The sequence below is a fragment of the Notolepis coatsorum genome (assembly GCF_963971535.1).
Source record: "Notolepis coatsorum genome assembly, contig: SCAFFOLD_150, whole genome shotgun sequence".
NCBI classification, from domain to species: domain Eukaryota; kingdom Metazoa; phylum Chordata; class Actinopteri; order Aulopiformes; family Paralepididae; genus Notolepis; species Notolepis coatsorum.
In genome coordinates this window covers 155,001-174,046 of record NW_028170110.1, presented here as the reverse complement: position 1 = coordinate 174,046, position 19,046 = coordinate 155,001, and the positions used below count along the sequence as shown (strand labels likewise).

At 45.9% G+C, this 19,046-nt stretch overlaps 1 protein-coding gene across 6 annotated transcripts in view; it reads left to right on the top strand.

Moving 5' to 3' along the window:
- The first annotated feature begins 6,146 nt into the window (after positions 1 to 6,146).
- nup98 (nucleoporin 98 and 96 precursor) overlaps positions 6,147 to 19,046 on the top strand; it is a 136,792-nt gene continuing 123,892 nt past the window's right edge. For all 6 annotated transcript variants that reach the window (XM_084339471.1, XM_084339470.1, XM_084339469.1 and 3 more), the window contains exons 1-3: positions 6,147 to 6,371; positions 17,526 to 17,637; positions 18,496 to 18,591. In XM_084339471.1, coding sequence (XP_084195597.1) covers positions 17,559 to 17,637; positions 18,496 to 18,591 — 175 coding nt within the window. In that variant the 5' untranslated portion in view covers positions 6,147 to 6,371; positions 17,526 to 17,558. The remainder of the gene's footprint in view (positions 6,372 to 17,525; positions 17,638 to 18,495; positions 18,592 to 19,046) is intronic.

Here is a 19,046-nt window from a genome sequence, read left to right as displayed (position 1 = left end):
ACCAAAGGGAACAAGTACCTCACCCCGGCCCACTTTGACAAACTAGGATGGCTTAGAGTAGACGACAGAGTACAGCAACTTGCAATGGGCCTGGTCTACAAGATACACTACGCGACCAAGGTACCCATGTACATGTCAAAATACAGCAGTAAAGGAATGTGAATCACTACCCACTTTCAAAAACACTCTCAAAGAACACCTACGGGAGACTGCAATTCGAAACTGGCCCCTACAAATGTCTTAACCCAGTTGTACAGTAAATTACCAAGTATGGCTTTGTCAGTATTCCAGTGTACAGTGTCCCCCCCCTACCCCAACCCCCCCCCCCCCCCCCCCTCCAATGTACAGCCCCCACCCACCAACCCCACCCCACCCACCCAACCTCCTCCAATGTACAGTTTCTACGTCAAATGTATATACACTCTTTTTCTGGACACTTTTGTATCACAAACAGTACTGTATTTGAAAAGATCAATTAAAAAAAATTAAAAAATGTTCTATTATGATCCTGGCTGACTTATCTATTATATATATATATAAATAAATAAATAAATAGATAAGTCAGCCAGGATCATAATAGAACATTCTAGAACATTTGTGATGTCACAGTATGATGTCATAATAGAACATTCTAGAACATTTGTGATGTCACAGTATGATGTCATAATAGAACATTCTAGAACATTTGTGATGTCACAGTATGATGTTATAATAGAACATTCTAGAACATTTGTGATGTCACAGTATGATGTCATAATAGAACATTCTAGAACATTTGTGATGTCACAGTATGATGTCATAATAGAACATTCTAGAACATTTTGTGTTCTATATATATTCAACAATTCTTGAAGAGGCCTAAAGATGGAACACCACTAGTGTAGTATAAGAAATCCCGCGGAGGGGGGCTCAGACAGGAAGTAGCAGCAGTAGCTGCACTCCAATGGACAATGTAGGTGATGACGGGGTCCAGTAGAAGAAGAAAAAGAAGGAGAAGAAGGAGAAGAAGAAGAGCCCATAAAAAGAATTGCGGAGGGCAGTAATACGCCTCGATGCGTCTACTCTGCCGGAAATTCAAATAAGAAGAAGAAGAAGAAGATCTCTTCTTCTTCTTATTTGAATTTCCGGCAGAGTAGACGCATCGTGGCGTATTACTGCCCTCCGCAATTCTTTTTATGGGCTCTTCTTCTTCTCCTTCTTCTCCTTCTTCACCTTCTTTTTCTTCTTCTACTGGACCCCGTCATCAACTACATTGTCCATTGGAGTGCAGCTACTGCTGCTACTTCCTGCCTGAGCCCCCCTCCGCGGGACCCTCCTTGCCCCCTGCTATCTTATCCTGGGCTGCTTTGTCCCTCGCAGCCTTGTCCCTCGCAGCCCCCTCAGCCAATTCTTTACACACCTCCTTCCAGTCCAGACCTTCCAATCCCAGATGTTGAACCGCTATCCTAACAATCATCTTCACCATCTCTGTTCTACCCGTAACCTCTGCCATACCAGTAACTACCCCTGCCACGAAGGCCACAATACCTAATTTCTCCTCCCTTCCCCTGTCTCTTTCCACCTGCTCTACCCTCACTGCCAAATGCCCTCCTTCAACCCCCTGCACCCTTTCTTGGCTCCCCTGTCCTGCCCTGCTAACCGCCCCAGCATACGTCAACTTACCCTCCCTTCTCTCTCTCCGATCCGCGACCTGCTTCATCATCACCTCGCACCCCCGAAACGCTACACTATGCTCCCCACCACAACTACAGCACTTCGGCTTCACTCCCTCTCCACATTTCCCATATTCATGTTCCCCGCCACACCTAGCGCACCTCATCCCCTTCATACACGTGGTAGCTATATGGCCAAAGCCCTGGCACCTATAGCACCTAAGAGGATTATGAACAAATTCCCTAACCCTATACATCCTACGCCCTACTAACACCTCCCTAGGAACAACCCCACCCTCAAACGTAATCACTACCGTCCCCGTCACTGCCCTCTCCGCTCCCCTCTTCATCCTTGCTGCACTCTTAACTATGCCATTACGCCTGTCCTCCTTTAGCTCTTCCACCAGCTGCTCTACTGTAACCTCGACCGGTACCCCAACTATCACCCCCTTACATCCCCCCCCCCTCTTCTCCCCTACTCTCGCCACCTTACTTATACCCACCCCCCCCAATGCTCTGCATCTTCCTAGCCACCTCCACCTGCCCCTCACTACCACACCCTACGGCCAGATTCCCATCCCACAAAACGTTCACGTACTTTACCTCTCCTAATCGCTCGGCAATGAGTTTGGGCCACTCGAGCCTACCTACTTTCCTCTCATCCCTCTCCCCCTCAAGCCTGACCACTATATGGATCACTTCCGCTTTTGCCACATCTTTTCCTGCACCCTCGTCTCCCGGACCACTTGAGCTATCGTCCCCCCCTTTCTTCCTCTTCCCCCCTTCATCCCCCCTCTCCTCCCCCCTACTCTCACTATCCCCATCGCTGTCGTTCCTCTCCGTCCGCTTCTTCCTCTTCTTCCTCACCGTTTCCCACCCCTCCTCCTCCCTCTCCCGTTCTTCCTCTTCCTTCTTCTTCTTCTTTACACCATCCGACTCCTTCCCTTTGTCTTCCACCATCTCCGAGGCCTCCTTCTCACTTCCCTCTCCGTTATCGGTCGTTAGCTCCATTTGCCGTTCTTCCTCTTCCTTCTTCTTCTTCTTTACACCATCCGACTCCTTCCCTTTGTCTTCCACCATCTCCGAGACCTCCTTCTCACTTCCCTCTCCACACGTCACACCCCGAGGGGACACTGGGCTCGCACCCGGTGACTCGCGTCCCTCCTGACGAAAGCCCTCATTCCACTCGCTCCCATCTCGATTCACCCAAAACCCTGGACTGTCTTGCTCCGGCCGGGGCCATTCACGAGGAATCCACTCTCCCCGCTCTCCATAAGCTGCAGCGCTCGCCTTCCACCACCGCTCACTCCCCCTCATGTTAGTATTCCATCTTTCCATAGCTAGACTTGTGAGAGAATTCTGCATCTTGGAACAGTACTGAACAGATAGACTAAACAACATAGTCTGAAGCCTGCATTTCTCAACCAAGGTGCCTTGCCGACCGTTTAGCTGTGGAAAGGTGAGTGTCCACAACGGCTAGCTAGCTGTTCTACTTGAATATTGAATGTTAATATTGAATCAGACAATATTGAATACTGAATGTTAATATCGAATCAGACAATATTGAATACTGAATGTTAATTCAGGTTGACAGTTGACATCATTTGACAGTTGACAGGGGGCTGGAAAGTTGATTTAATAAAAGAAAAAATACTAATTTAATAAGATTAATCACTTTATTCAAATTGAGGATTTAGTTTGAGGATATAAAAAAAGAATAATAATAATAATAATTTAGAAAAAAGAAAATGTAAATTATTTTTTTTAACTTTTTTTTAAATTAAAAACAAATGTTCGAACGTCCGTTCGAAAAACCCTGACGAAGTTTGGGGGGGGGGGGGGGCAGTGGCGGGCGAGGTGGCGAGCTTCTCTCACGGTTCTCTGGACAGCTTCGGTCCCTCGCTGGCTCACGGTGGCAAGGTCCGCATCTCGCTGGAGTCATGGAGTATTATTAGCAGTTTAAAGACAGCGCAACTATCCTTTAAGAGTACCATATTGCTGTTAAAGTGGATCCTAATTTCACATTTTGTATTTGTCTTATTTTATTTTGTATGTATTTATTTACTTTTGTACTGTCTTTTTTATTTTTCTGGGTGGGGCGGGAGGGAGGGATGTTCAGTAAGGAAGAAACAAAGGACATGACATCTGTATGCAAGATATGAATGTAAATGTAATCTTTGAATAAAAAACGTTATTTATAAAAAAAAAAAAAAAAAGACAGCGCAACTGTCTTTCCGGTATGTCAAGTATTTGAGCCGTGCCGTTTATTAATCGGAAAAAAACGTTGGGGGGTAGAGGTGCGTGTTTCTTCTGACTCGAGTGACACTGACACACGCAGCTCGGACTGACAGCTCGAGCTGCTCGGCTCGGCTGCGCATTGGTTTGACATAGACGTTGCGAGTCGAAATAATTATTATTGTTTTTACCATGATCTTTGAAATGCGGGACATTGTTCTGTTGCAGCGGGACGCGGGACAAACGTCCCATTGTCGGAACTGTCCCGCGAAAGCTTAGAGTAGACGACAGAGTACAGCAACTTGCAATGATTTTTTTTTTATTTTTTAATAGCGTGTATAGGAAAGAAACGCCAATCGATAATCTATCATATGCTTCAGGGCCTATAACTTGCGTTTTTGGAATTACAGCAGAAAAGCTTAAAAACATACTTATATTCTCGACGGTATTAACACAACAATGTATGAATGAAAAAATATAACGTTCCCACATCCGGAACGATAGATACCCGATGTTGAATGGGCCATAGTAATGTCAATATAGCTATAATATTTAAAAAGTTATAGCCCTGCAAAGAAGGTAAACATCTCCATAGGCTTACAGCGGTGGCAGACTGGGTATAATGATGGGCATACTGCGTGGCAATCAAAGTGTTAAAGGGGAACTATCTTATAAATGGCCTTTTTCAGTGTTTACCATTGTTTCCTAGCTATGTGGACTTATATTAATATGATCTATGTCTCTAATTCTCATATTGGCGCATTCTTCTAATTCTCCTCTCACAATATTCACCCTCACTGAACTGAGTCATCTGAACATGTGCTGATCTGTGATGTCAGAGAGACACCGCTGCATGATAATGTCCCAGATGCCGCGCAGGCCACACAGTGGTTTAGGAGCCCAGCCTCAAAACGGCTCGAGATCTTGAGGTCGAAAAATGCTGTTTTTGAGGACTTGATTAGAAATACAAAACAATGAATTAAAAAATATATATAATTACAGAGGTGTTCCATAAACTCACAGGAATTGTGTAAAAGTGCCCAAATAGTGAAAGAAATAGTAAAATAGTTCCCCTTTAACAATTGTGTGTATAGGGAGGTGTAGTGGTTACGTCATTGCCGTTTTCCGTGTTCCACCCTCTGTCCAACACAATGTATTTCCCCATTGCCCATTTCTAAATCGCCTCGTTTAAAACAAATAAAGCATTAACATTTGCACGGTGTACCTTTCTGTGCTTATTCATCCACAATCTATAGCTCAACATGAAAATATTCGCAATTAATCATAAAAGAAAATCGCCAAATTTGATTTCAACCAAAAATGCTTAAACAATAATGTTAGTGATTTCAAAACCACTCTCAAAGAACACCTACGGGAGACTGCAATTCGAAACTGGTCACCGTAAATGTCCTAACCCAACCCCCTCCAATGTACAGTAAATGACCAAGTATGGTTTTGTCAATATTCCAATGTACAGTTTTGCTTGTACAGTGTCCCCCACCCACCCAACCCCCCCCCCACCCAAACACCTCCAATGTACAGTCCCCCCCCCCCCCACCCACCCAACCCAACACTCTAAAAAAACACCTACGTGAGACTGCAATTCGAAACTGGCCCCTACAAATGTCCTAACCTAGTTGTACAGTAAATGACCAAGTAAGGCTTTGTCAGTATTCCAATGTACAGTGTACAGTGTAAAATGTGTGTGTGTCCCCTACCCAACCCCCCCCCCCCCCCCACCTCCAACGTACAGCACCCCACCCACCCACCCAACTCCACCCCACCCACCCAACCTCCTCCAATGTACAGTTTCTACGTCAAATGTATATACACTCTTTTTCTGGACACTTTTGTATCACAAACAGTACTGTATTTGCAAATCTGATATGTCATAAATGTATAGATGTAGCAGTACTGTCTATCTGTATGTCATGTATGTCATATATATATGTTATGATGAATTGAAAATGGGGGACCCTGATGTAAACAAGACGAAAGTCTTTCTCTGGTCTGCATCCCCTTAACAATTGTATGTATTGAGCTGTACTGTACTGTACCCATTCTGCAATCTGTTAATAAACTTTTCAATCAATCAATCAATCAATCAATCAATCAATCAATCAATCAATCAATCAGTAAGAACGAGGCCACACGACGTCATGACGACATGACGTAACGTACGCACGTCAGCGCGTCGCCGACGTGCTCACGTTACGTCATGACGTGGCGCGGCCTCGTTCTACTTGTTCCCTCGTTGAGTCCGCCATGGTGGTGTCGTCGCGGGTTAGCAGCTAACGTTAGCGTCAACAACACTGAAGAACCCTAACCACCGACACAGCATCGCCGAGAACCCCGACCTGTTCCACCGACACAGCAGCACCGAGAACCCCGACCTGTTCCACCGACACAGCAGCACCGAGAACCCCGACCTGTTCCACCGACACGGCACCGGGAGAACCCCGACAACAACAAGCCCGCGGGACGGTGAGTGTCTGGGAGCAGCGGCTCTTGTTGTTTGGCTCCTCGGTTAGTTAGCGGGAGAGCTGCTAGCTAACGTTAGCTTCCGCGTTAGCCCCACAGCGCTGCTAGCTAGCAGGCTTAATACACAAGATATACTAATATAGAGTGTGATAAGATTAGAACATTATTCAGCAGAGCAGCTTGAGGCTTAATACATATAATAACTCGTATAGAGTGTGATTAGAACAGTATTCAGCAGAGCAGCTGGATGCTATGCGAGCAGTTTGCTACCTGGCTAACGGTGGGTGTTTTATTCACTTGTTGACAGAGAGAGTTGGCTGCAGAGGAGCAGTTAGTTGTGATGATAACATGGATCAGCTCAGTGTTTAATAAGCTTCTGTGTCACAACGTTCACTAGCTGCTGCTCCTGGCTTTCAACATGGACCTGAGTCACCTGGCGTGATGTCACTTAACCCTTTCACTGTGTCGATACAGAAGGTTAACCCTTTCACTGTGACGATACAGAAGGTTAACCCTTTCACTGTGACGATACAGAAGGTTAACCCTTTCACTGTGACGATACTTAAGGTTCACCCTTTCACTGTGACAATACTTAAGGTTCACCCTTTCACTGTGACAATACTTAAGGTTCACCCTTTCACTGACGATACAGAAGGTTCACCCTTTCACTGTGACAATACAGAAGGGTAACCCTTTCACTGACGATACAGAAGGTTCACCCTTTCACTGTGACAATACAGAAGGGTAACCCTTTAACTGTGACGATACAGAAGGTTAACCCTTTCACTGTGACAATACAGAAGGTTCACCCTTTCACTGTGACAATACAGAGGGGTAACCCTTTCACTGACGATACAGAAGGTTCACCCTTTCACTGTGACAATACAGAAGGGTAACCCTTTAACTGTGACGATACAGAAGGTTAACCCTTTCACTGTGACAATACAGAAGGTTAACCCTTTCACTGTGACAATACAGAAGGGTAACCCTTTCACTGTGACGATACAGAAGGTTAACCCTTTCACTGTGACAATACAGAAGGTTAACCCTTTAACTGTGACAATACAGAAGGTTAACCCACAATACAGAAGGTTAACCCTTTCACTGTGACAATACAGAAGGTTAACCCTTTCACTGTGACAATACAGAAGGTTAACCCACAATACAGAAGGTTAACCCTTTCACTGTGACAATACAGAAGGTTAACCCTTTCACTGTGACAATACAGAAGGTTAACCCTTTCACTGCAACACGAGAGGAGGTTAACCCTTTCACTTTGACAACACAGAAGGTTAACCCTTTCACTGCAACACGAGATGAGGTTAACCCTTTCACTGTGACAATACAGAAGGTTAGCCCTTTCACTGTGACGATACAGAAGGTTAACCCTTTACTATCACACAACAGAAGGTTAACCCTTTCACTGCCACACGACAGAAGGTTAGCCCTTTACTATCACACAACCTGGCGATGCTCCATCATTAGCTCTAATGATGCTAATGATGGAGCATCGCCGGGTTGTGTGATAGTAAAGGGCTAACCTTCTGTCGTGTGGCAGTGAAAGGGTTAACCTTCTGTTGTGTGATAGTAAAGGGTTAACCTCCTGTTGTCACAGTGAAAGGGTTAACCTTATGTTGTGTGATAGTAAAGGGTTAAACTTCTGTTGCGTGCCAGTGAAAGGGTTAACCTTCTGTATTGTCACAGTGAAAGGGTTAACCTTCTGTCGTGTGGCAGTGAAAGGGTTAACCTTCTGTATTGTCACAGTGAAAGGGTTAACCTTCTGTCGTGTGGCAGTGAAAGGGTTAAGCAAGGCAGACCTCCCGTTCACTTTCAGCACGTTATCAAGTTTGCCTAGTTTACGGACGATGTCCAATTGTGAGATTTTTTTTTTAGAATATCTAGTGATGCACCGGTGTGAAAATTGTGGCCGATACCGATAACCGATATTGATATTGCTGTTCTGGCCGATACCGATATTTACCGATGTCGATATCTCTGTATAGAAAACACTTTGTTATGATAATCAAATAAAGAGCTATTTTCCAAAACACATAATTTCTTTACTTTTGTAACTTATTTTATTTATTTTTTAATATCGGCCCTATCTTGATATCGGACCGATACCGATGTGTAAAAAAAAACGGCCATATCGGCCGATATTATATCGGCGGTCGATATATCGTGCATCACTAAGAATATCCCTCCAGAATTACTAATTTTATGACATGCATGCATTTCGTATTTTCCCTAATTTCAGGAATAAGTTATTTTAAGCAAATTTCAACTCCATGACGCTCAAATTGGATTGGTCCCCCCCGTCATACCCACCATCCAAATGTACACTTGAAATTACCAGTAAATGAATTGATACTTTGGCCTGTCTGACCTACAACATTGAACTTAAGGATTGCAATCATATAGTAGCATACTATTCACAACGTCTAAGCATGAGAGAGAGTAGGTGAAACCATTTTTCATATTTAATTTAAATAGTTTGTCACAGTTTCTTTTAATTGCTTGCCACTGCACTACGATATAACAATATAATGTTAGAATAATAATTGTGTGCATACATTTACGTGCACACACGATAACCCTAAGGTGTGAGCAGGGGAGGAAATTAGGCCACTTTACTCGCCAAATGCGAGTATTTTTTACGTTTGGCGAGTGATTCATGAAGACCACTCGCCAGTCTGGCGAGTTGACAGTGCCACGAGAGCACTGCACGAGACCCGCGGACATATATAATGTTTAATAAAAGTTCCCGCAGTACTGGCCAACCCGCGGACATATATAATGTTTAATAAAAGTTCCCGCAGTACTGGCCAACCCGCGGACATATATAATGTTTAATAAAAGTTCCCGCAGTACTGGCCAACCCGCGGGCATATATAATGTTTAATAAAAGTTCCTGCAGTACTGGCCAACCCGCGGAAATATAGAATGTTGAATAAAAGTCCTGTGGTACTGGCCATCAGTCAAGGAAGCACTCGCAAACAGATAACGTTAAACACAGAAGATGGAAAACAGACAGACTGAGCAACGGGGAACTGCATCCAACCCTAGTACAACTCTCGAGTCCAAGGCAAGGACACATTTAAATTACAGAGGTGTATGTTAGTCTATTGCGCACCGGACTACGACGTAAGGTTAGACATTTTATTTCATGCTCAAAAGCCCCTGGCTTGCACATCGCAGTCACGAAAGGGGCTAGCTCAACCAGTGCACAACAGCAGACCAACCCAACTGACGTTACCACAACACTTGAGGTACTTCACAGCACTGTCGTAAGGCCACCGTGCCGTCTTAAAGGCACAGTGAACACTCGGATGCATACACAACATTGACGTGGCTTGACAACCGAGGTTCAAAGTTAACTTGATTGACTGATTGAAAACTTTATTAACAGATTGCAGAATGGGTACAATACAGTACGGCTCAATACACACAATTGTTAAGGGGATGCAGACCAGAGAAAGACTTTCGTCTTGTTTACATCAGGGTCCCCCATTTTCAATTCATCATAACATATGACATACAGATAGACAGTACTGCTACATCTATACATTTCACATCTATCTATCTATACACTTCACAACATACTTCGGTTTTTTTCTTTCACTGCCCAACCCAGTCCAACCCAGCATCTTTCACTGCCCAGACATTGATGCCAGGAGCTATCTGTAGCTACTGCTGGATGGCGTTGGGACAACGCCTCAGTGAACTATTTAGTTTACTGCGACATTTCGTAGTGACTAGTTACCTAGCCAACGGAGGTATTATGCACTGGACTATTGTTGGAGGATTTGTTGATGTCTGGAGCTATCCGTAGCTAGCCGGCTGGATAACGTTACACAATGCCTCATGTATTAAACTAAGTGAATAGTTGACTGGGTCATTTTGTAACGGTAGCTAACGTTATCTCACGAAGGTCCCACACTGACTAGACTAACGTCATGGTGACTCGGAGGCAATAGCCTCTGTTTACATGCAGGCATACAGAAACGGGTGGGGAGGGGGTAGCAGCAGCAGTGCGCGGTGCGCGCTTCATGTCTGTGCTGAGACAGCGAGTGAGAACTCCGCTAAAGAATTGGATCATGATTTTCGGTTTTCACATGACTATTTGATTGCCCGCCACACGGCGCTCAGACGTCTCAGTGGGAGGCGCCAAACGTAAAAACTGAGCGCAAATGGCGGGTGGCGCTCTCTAGTTTCGGTCCCTGCCTACTGACAACGCTGAAATTGTGTTTCCGTTTTGGATACTCGCTAAAACTCACAGACAACGTGTCATGTAATCTCAGGGCTCTACAGGTCTGCTATGAGCTGCTCTGGTTACTGGTTAGTTTACTGGTTTAGGACCAGAGGACTGCTCTGCTATGAGCTGCTCTGGTTAGTTTACTGGTTTAGGACCAGAGGACTGCTCTGCTATGAGCTGCTCTGGTTAGTTTACTGGTTTAGGACCAGAGGTCTGCTCTGCTATGAGCTGCTCTGGTTAGTTTACTGGTTTAGGACCAGAGGACTGCTCTGCTATGAGCTGCTCTGGTTAGTTTACTGGTTTAGGACCAGAGGTCTGCTCTGCTATGAGCTGCTCTGGTTAGTTTACTGGTTTAGGACCAGAGGTCTGCTCTGCTATGAGCTGCTCTGGTTAGTTTACTGGTTTAGGACCAGAGGTCTGCTCTGCTATGAGCTGCTCTGGTTAGTTTACTGGTTTAGGACCAGAGGTCTGCTCTGCTATGAGCTGCTCTGGTTAGTTTACTGGTTTAGGACCAGAGGACTGCTCTGCTATGAGCTGCTCTGGTTAGTTTACTGGTTTAGGACCAGAGGTCTGCTCTGCTATGAGCTGCTCTGGTTAGTTTACTGGTTTAGGACCAGAGGTCTGCTCTGCTATGAGCTGCTCTGGTTAGTTTACTGGTTTAGGACCAGAGGACTGCTCTGCTATGAGCTGCTCTGGTTAGTTTACTGGTTTAGGACCAGAGGTCTGCTCTGCTATGAGCTGCTCTGGTTAGTTTACTGGTTTAGGACCAGAGGTCTGCTCTGCTATGAGCTGCTCTGGTTAGTTTACTGGTTTAGGACCAGAGGTCTGCTCTGCTATGAGCTGCTCTGGTTAGTTTACTGGTTTAGGACCAGAGGACTGCTCTGCTATGAGCTGCTCTGGTTAGTTTACTGGTTTAGGACCAGAGGTCTGCTCTGCTATGAGCTGCTCTGGTTAGTTTACTGGTTTAGGACCAGAGGACTGCTCTGCTATGAGCTGCTCTGGTTAGTTTACTGGTTTAGGACCAGAGGACTGCTCTGCTATGAGCTGCTCTGGTTAGTTTACTGGTTTAGGACCAGAGGTCTGCTCTGCTATGAGCTGCTCTGGTTAGTTTACTGGTTTAGGACCAGAGGTCTGCTCTGCTATGAGCTGCTCTGGTTAGTTTACTGGTTTAGGACCAGAGGTCTGCTCTGCTATGAGCTGCTCTGGTTAGTTTACTGGTTTAGGACCAGAGGACTGCTCTGCTATGAGCTGCTCTGGTTAGTTTACTGGTTTAGGACCAGAGGTCTGCTCTGCTATGAGCTGCTCTGGTTAGTTTACTGGTTTAGGACCAGAGGACTGCTCTGCTATGAGCTGCTCTGGTTAGTTTACTGGTTTAGGACCAGAGGACTGCTCTGCTATGAGCTGCTCTGGTTAGTTTACTGGTTTAGGACCAGAGGTCTGCTCTGCTATGAGCTGCTCTGGTTAGTTTACTGGTTTAGGACCAGAGGTCTGCTCTGCTATGAGCTGCTCTGGTTAGTTTACTGGTTTAGGACCAGAGGTCTGCTCTGCTATGAGCTGCTCTGGTTAGTTTACTGGTTTAGGACCAGAGGACTGCTCTGCTATGAGCTGCTCTGGTTAGTTTACTGGTTTAGGACCAGAGGTCTGCTCTGCTATGAGCTGCTCTGGTTAGTTTACTGGTTTAGGACCAGAGGACTGCTCTGCTATGAGCTGCTCTGGTTAGTTTACTGGTTTAGGACCAGAGGTCTGCTCTGCTATGAGCTGCTCTGGTTAGTTTACTGGTTTAGGACCAGAGGACTGCTCTGCTATGAGCTGCTCTGGTTACTGGTTAGTTTACTGGTTTAGGACCAGAGGTCTGCTCTGCTATGAGCTGCTCTGGTTAGTTTACTGGTTTAGGACCAGAGGACTGCTCTGCTATGAGCTGCTCTGGTTAGTTTACTGGTTTAGGACCAGAGGACTGCTCTGCTATGAGCTGCTCTGGTTAGTTTACTGGTTTAGGACCAGAGGACTGCTCTGCTATGAGCTGCTCTGGTTAGTTTACTGGTTTAGGACCAGAGGTCTGCTCTGCTATGAGCTGCTCTGGTTAGTTTACTGGTTTAGGACCAGAGGACTGCTCTGCTATGAGCTGCTCTGGTTAGTTTACTGGTTTAGGACCAGAGGTCTGCTCTGCTATGAGCTGCTCTGGTTAGTTTACTGGTTTAGGACCAGAGGACTGCTCTGCTATGAGCTGCTCTGGTTAGTTTACTGGTTTAGGACCAGAGGTCTGCTCTGCTATGAGCTGCTCTGGTTAGTTTACTGGTTTAGGACCAGAGGTCTGCTCTGCTATGAGCTGCTCTGGTTAGTTTACTGGTTTAGGACCAGAGGTCTGCTCTGCTATGAGCTGCTCTGGTTAGTTTACTGGTTTAGGACCAGAGGACTGCTCTGCTATGAGCTGCTCTGGTTAGTTTACTGGTTTAGGACCAGAGGTCTGCTCTGCTATGAGCTGCTCTGGTTAGTTTACTGGTTTAGGACCAGAGGTCTGCTCTGCTATGAGCTGCTCTGGTTACTGGTTAGTTTACTGGTTTAGGACCAGAGGTCTGCTCTGCTATGAGCTGCTCTGGTTAGTTTACTGGTTTAGGACCAGAGGTCTGCTCTGCTATGAGCTGCTCTGGTTAGTTTACTGGTTTAGGACCAGAGGTCTGCTCTGCTATGAGCTGCTCTGGGTAGTTTACTGGTTTAGGACCAGAGGACTGCTCTGCTATGAGCTGCTCTGGTTAGTTTACTGGTTTAGGACCAGAGGTCTGCTCTGCTATGAGCTGCTCTGGTTAGTTTACTGGTTTAGGACCAGAGGACTGCTCTGCTATGAGCTGCTCTGGTTAGTTTACTGGTTTAGGACCAGAGGTCTGCTCTGCTATGAGCTGCTCTGGTTAGTTTACTGGTTTAGGACCAGAGGTCTGCTCTGCTATGAGCTGCTCTGGTTAGTTTACTGGTTTAGGACCAGAGGACTGCTCTGCTATGAGCTGCTCTGGTTACTGGTTAGTTTACTGGTTTAGGACCAGAGGACTGCTCTGCTATGAGCTGCTCTGGTTAGTTTACTGGTTTAGGACCAGAGGTCTGCTCTGCTATGAGCTGCTCTGGTTAGTTTACTGGTTTAGGACCAGAGGTCTGCTCTGCTATGAGCTGCTCTGGTTAGTTTACTGGTTTAGGACCAGAGGTCTGCTCTGCTATGAGCTGCTCTGGTTAGTTTACTGGTTTAGGACCAGAGGTCTGCTCTGCTATGAGCTGCTCTGGTTAGTTTACTGGTTTAGGACCAGAGGTCTGCTCTGCTATGAGCTGCTCTGGTTAGTTTACTGGTTTAGGACCAGAGGTCTGCTCTGCTATGAGCTGCTCTGGTTAGTTTACTGGTTTAGGACCAGAGGTCTGCTCTGCTATGAGCTGCTCTGGTTAGTTTACTGGTTTAGGACCAGAGGTCTGCTCTGCTATGAGCTGCTCTGGTTAGTTTACTGGTTTAGGACCAGAGGACTGCTCTGCTATGAGCTGCTCTGGTTAGTTTACTGGTTTAGGACCAGAGGTCTGCTCTGCTATGAGCTGCTCTGGTTAGTTTACTGGTTTAGGACCAGAGGACTGCTCTGCTATGAGCTGCTCTGGTTAGTTTACTGGTTTAGGACCAGAGGTCTGCTCTGCTATGAGCTGCTCTGGTTAGTTTACTGGTTTAGGACCAGAGGTCTGCTCTGCTATGAGCTGCTCTGGTTAGTTTACTGGTTTAGGACCAGAGGTCTGCTCTGCTATGAGCTGCTCTGGTTAGTTTACTGGTTTAGGACCAGAGGACTGCTCTGCTATGAGCTGCTCTGGTTAGTTTACTGGTTTAGGACCAGAGGTCTGCTCTGCTATGAGCTGCTCTGGTTAGTTTACTGGTTTAGGACCAGAGGTCTGCTCTGCTATGAGCTGCTCTGGTTAGTTTACTGGTTTAGGACCAGAGGACTGCTCTGCTATGAGCTGCTCTGGTTAGTTTACTGGTTTAGGACCAGAGGTCTGCTCTGCTATGAGCTGCTCTGGTTAGTTTACTGGTTTAGGACCAGAGGACTGCTCTGCTATGAGCTGCTCTGGTTAGTTAGAGGTCTGCTCTGCTATGAGCTGCTCTGGTTAGTTTACTGGTTTAGGACCAGAGGACTGCTCTGCTATGAGCTGCTCTGGTTAGTTTACTGGTTTAGGACCAGAGGTCTGCTCTGCTATGAGCTGCTCTGGTTAGTTTACTGGTTTAGGACCAGAGGTCTGCTCTGCTATGAGCTGCTCTGGTTAGTTTACTGGTTTAGGACCAGAGGTCTGCTCTGCTATGAGCTGCTCTGGTTAGTTTACTGGTTTAGGACCAGAGGTCTGCTCTGCTATGAGCTGCTCTGGTTAGTTTACTGGTTTAGGACCAGAGGTCTGCTCTGCTATGAGCTGCTCTGGTTACTGGTTAGTTTACTGGTTTAGGACCAGAGGACTGCTCTGCTATGAGCTGCTCTGGTTAGTTTACTGGTTTAGGACCAGAGGACTGCTCTGCTATGAGCTGCTCTGGTTAGTTTACTGGTTTAGAACCAGAGGTCTGCTCTGCTATGAGCTGCTCTGGTTAGTTTACTGGTTTAGGACCAGAGGTCTGCTCTGCTATGAGCTGCTCTGGTTAGTTTACTGGTTTAGGACCAGAGGTCTGCTCTGCTATGAGCTGCTCTGGTTAGTTTACTGGTTTAGGACCAGAGGTCTGCTCTGCTATGAGCTGCTCTGGTTAGTTTACTGGTTTAGGACCAGAGGTCTGCTCTGCTATGAGCTGCTCTGGTTAGTTTACTGGTTTAGGACCAGAGGTCTGCTCTGCTATGAGCTGCTCTGGTTAGTTTACTGGTTTAGGACCAGAGGTCTGCTCTGCTATGAGCTGCTCTGGTTAGTTTACTGGTTTAGGACCAGAGGTCTGCTCTGCTATGAGCTGCTCTGGTTAGTTTACTGGTTTAGGACCAGAGGTCTGCTCTGCTATGAGCTGCTCTGGTTAGTTTACTGGTTTAGGACCAGAGGACTGCTCTGCTATGAGCTGCTCTGGTTAGTTTACTGGTTTAGGACCAGAGGTCTGCTCTGCTATGAGCTGCTCTGGTTAGTTTACTGGTTTAGGACCAGAGGACTGCTCTGCTATGAGCTGCTCTGGTTAGTTTACTGGTTTAGGACCAGAGGTCTGCTCTGCTATGAGCTGCTCTGGTTAGTTTACTGGTTTAGGACCAGAGGTCTGCTCTGCTATGAGCTGCTCTGGTTAGTTTACTGGTTTAGGACCAGAGGTCTGCTCTGCTATGAGCTGCTCTGGTTAGTTTACTGGTTTAGGACCAGAGGACTGCTCTGCTATGAGCTGCTCTGGTTAGTTTACTGGTTTAGGACCAGAGGTCTGCTCTGCTATGAGCTGCTCTGGTTAGTTTACTGGTTTAGGACCAGAGGTCTGCTCTGCTATGAGCTGCTCTGGTTAGTTTACTGGTTTAGGACCAGAGGACTGCTCTGCTATGAGCTGCTCTGGTTAGTTAGAGGTCTGCTCTGCTATGAGCTGCTCTGGTTAGTTTACTGGTTTAGGACCAGAGGACTGCTCTGCTATGAGCTGCTCTGGTTAGTTTACTGGTTTAGGACCAGAGGTCTGCTCTGCTATGAGCTGCTCTGGTTAGTTTACTGGTTTAGGACCAGAGGTCTGCTCTGCTATGAGCTGCTCTGGTTAGTTTACTGGTTTAGGACCAGAGGTCTGCTCTGCTATGAGCTGCTCTGGTTACTGGTTAGTTTACTGGTTTAGGACCAGAGGTCTGCTCTGCTATGAGCTGCTCTGGTTAGTTTACTGGTTTAGGACCAGAGGTCTGCTCTGCTATGAGCTGCTCTGGTTAGTTTACTGGTTTAGGACCAGAGGTCTGCTCTGCTATGAGCTGCTCTGGTTAGTTTACTGGTTTAGGACCAGAGGTCTGCTCTGCTATGAGCTGCTCTGGTTAGTTTACTGGTTTAGGACCAGAGGTCTGCTCTGCTATGAGCTGCTCTGGTTAGTTTACTGGTTTAGGACCAGAGGTCTGCTCTGCTATGAGCTGCTCTGGTTAGTTTACTGGTTTAGGACCAGAGGTCTGCTCTGCTATGAGCTGCTCTGGTTAGTTTACTGGTTTAGGACCAGAGGACTGCTCTGCTATGAGCTGCTCTGGTTAGTTTACTGGTTTAGGACTTTTTTTTTTATATAAATTATTTATATAAACCCTGCTCTCAATTTGGCACCAATTGAGATCTAGCGTGAATCGGTACTCTGAAGTACCGACTATTAAAAGTATAACAGCATAACTACCAGGTGGTCCAATTAACTACCAACCATCATTTTGTAGTAAACGTGTTTAAATTGGTACTTGTTTTGCATGCGGGCAACATTCTGTATTAAAGCTGGTCCTGTTTGGAGCCTGCTGTGCTGCAGCCACGTGACACACGCTACACACGCTCAGGAGGACGATGTGTCTTCCCATGCTGATGAAGCCCTGTATTGCAGTAGCCTTGTCAATAGACGAAGGGATAGGTAGTTTGGTGCAGTTGCTAACTCATTGTGCAGAATGTGGGACATGACAATTTTGTTGCGGAAATGGCAAATTGCCTTGCTTTGCACCCATGTGACCGCACTGTTGGGGGCAGTCATCCCAAAGTCACGACTCTGGAGCCCTGCCGTGTTTTGGTTGGTGTTGATTTGGTGATCAGTTTTACACTTGTATGTATTTTTTTGGTAACATTTTGAAGGATACAAAAAAAAATTATATTATATATAATGTATTAATATAATATAGTGGGATTGGAAAGCTGAGAGGCGGTGTTGTCATAAATCCTACCCTTGAAGAATTTGACATGTACATACAAGGAATTGGGGTTAATTTCTAAATTCCATGTTTGGTCTTCTTTGTCGCCCACAGAGCAGACGTATGCAGTCCTGCTAGCACAGGAAGATGTTCAACAAGTCGTTTGGTGCTCCCTTCGGGGCGGCTACCGGGGGCTTTGGAACTTCATCTACGTTTGGACAACAGAGTAAGTGAAATCTCCTGCCTAGCTTTCATTAACCTAGCCTTCATTAACCTAGCCTTCATTAACCTAGCCTACATTAACCTAGCCTGTATTAACCTAGCCTAGAGCCCATCTCCTGCCTAGCTTTCATTAACCTAGCCTTCATTAACCTAGCCTTCATTAACCTAGCCTTCATTAACCTAGCCTTCATTAACCTAGCCTGCATTAAACTAGCCTATAGCCCATCTCCCGCCTAGCTTTCATTAACCTAGCCTTCATTAACCTAGCCTGCATTAACCTAGCCTTCATTAACCTAGCCTTCATTAACCTAGCCTTCATTAACCTAGCCTTCATTAACCTAGCCTGCATTAACCTAGCTTGCATTAACCTAGCCTTCATTAACCTAGCCTTCATTAACCTAGCCTACAGCCTACAGCTCATCTCCTGCCTAGCCTTCATTAACCTAGCCTTCATTAACCTAGCCTTCATTAACCTAGCCTTCATTAACCTAGCCTTCATTAACCTAGCTTTCATTAACCTAGCTTTCATTAACCTAGCCTGCATTAACCTAGCCTTCATTAACCTTCATTAACCTAGCCTTCATTAACCTAGCCTTCATTAACCTTCATTAACCTAGCCTTCATTAACCTAGCCTTCATTAACCTAGCCTTCATTAACCTAGCCTTCATTAACCTAGCCTTCATTAACCTAGCCTTCATTAACCTAGCCTACAGCTCATCATCTGTAAGTGGGTCATAATCAGCTTTGTGTAGTAACGGATTACATGTAACTAGGTTTCAATAATTAGTTCAATAAACAACAGACGAGCTCACCACCGCCTGTATATCGTAAGAGTAATGCCACTTGACCCTGTCTTTACAGACACCACTTTTGGGACGGCGGGAGGCTTCGGGACATCGGCATTCGGCACAACCGCCAACACCGGAGGACTCTTTGGCGCTACGCAGAATAAACCTGGTTTGTTACTCTCTCTACCTCAGCTATTCGGTGTTAATAACCAGGGCTGGAGTATAAACTGGGTTTACCAACCAAGTAAATGGTGCATTTACATAGCATTTTTTATTCCAAAGCACTTTACAATTTGTTCCTCACATTTAACCGTTCACTCACACATTCACACATCGACGGCGGAGGTGACCATGCGAGGTGCCAACCTGCTCATCCGGAGAAGTTAGGGGTTAAGTGTCTTGCTCAAGGACACAACGACGCGCTGCCAGGGAGGAGCGGGAATCGAACCGGGAACCTCCGGATTGCCAGACAACTGCTCTACCTCCCGAGCCACTGTCGCCCCACAATATCACTATTTAGCTCCTCATGGAGTACTCATGACTATATATTTAGCTCCTCATGGAGTACTCATGACTATATATTTAGCTCCTCATGGAGTACTCATGACTATATATTTAGCTCCT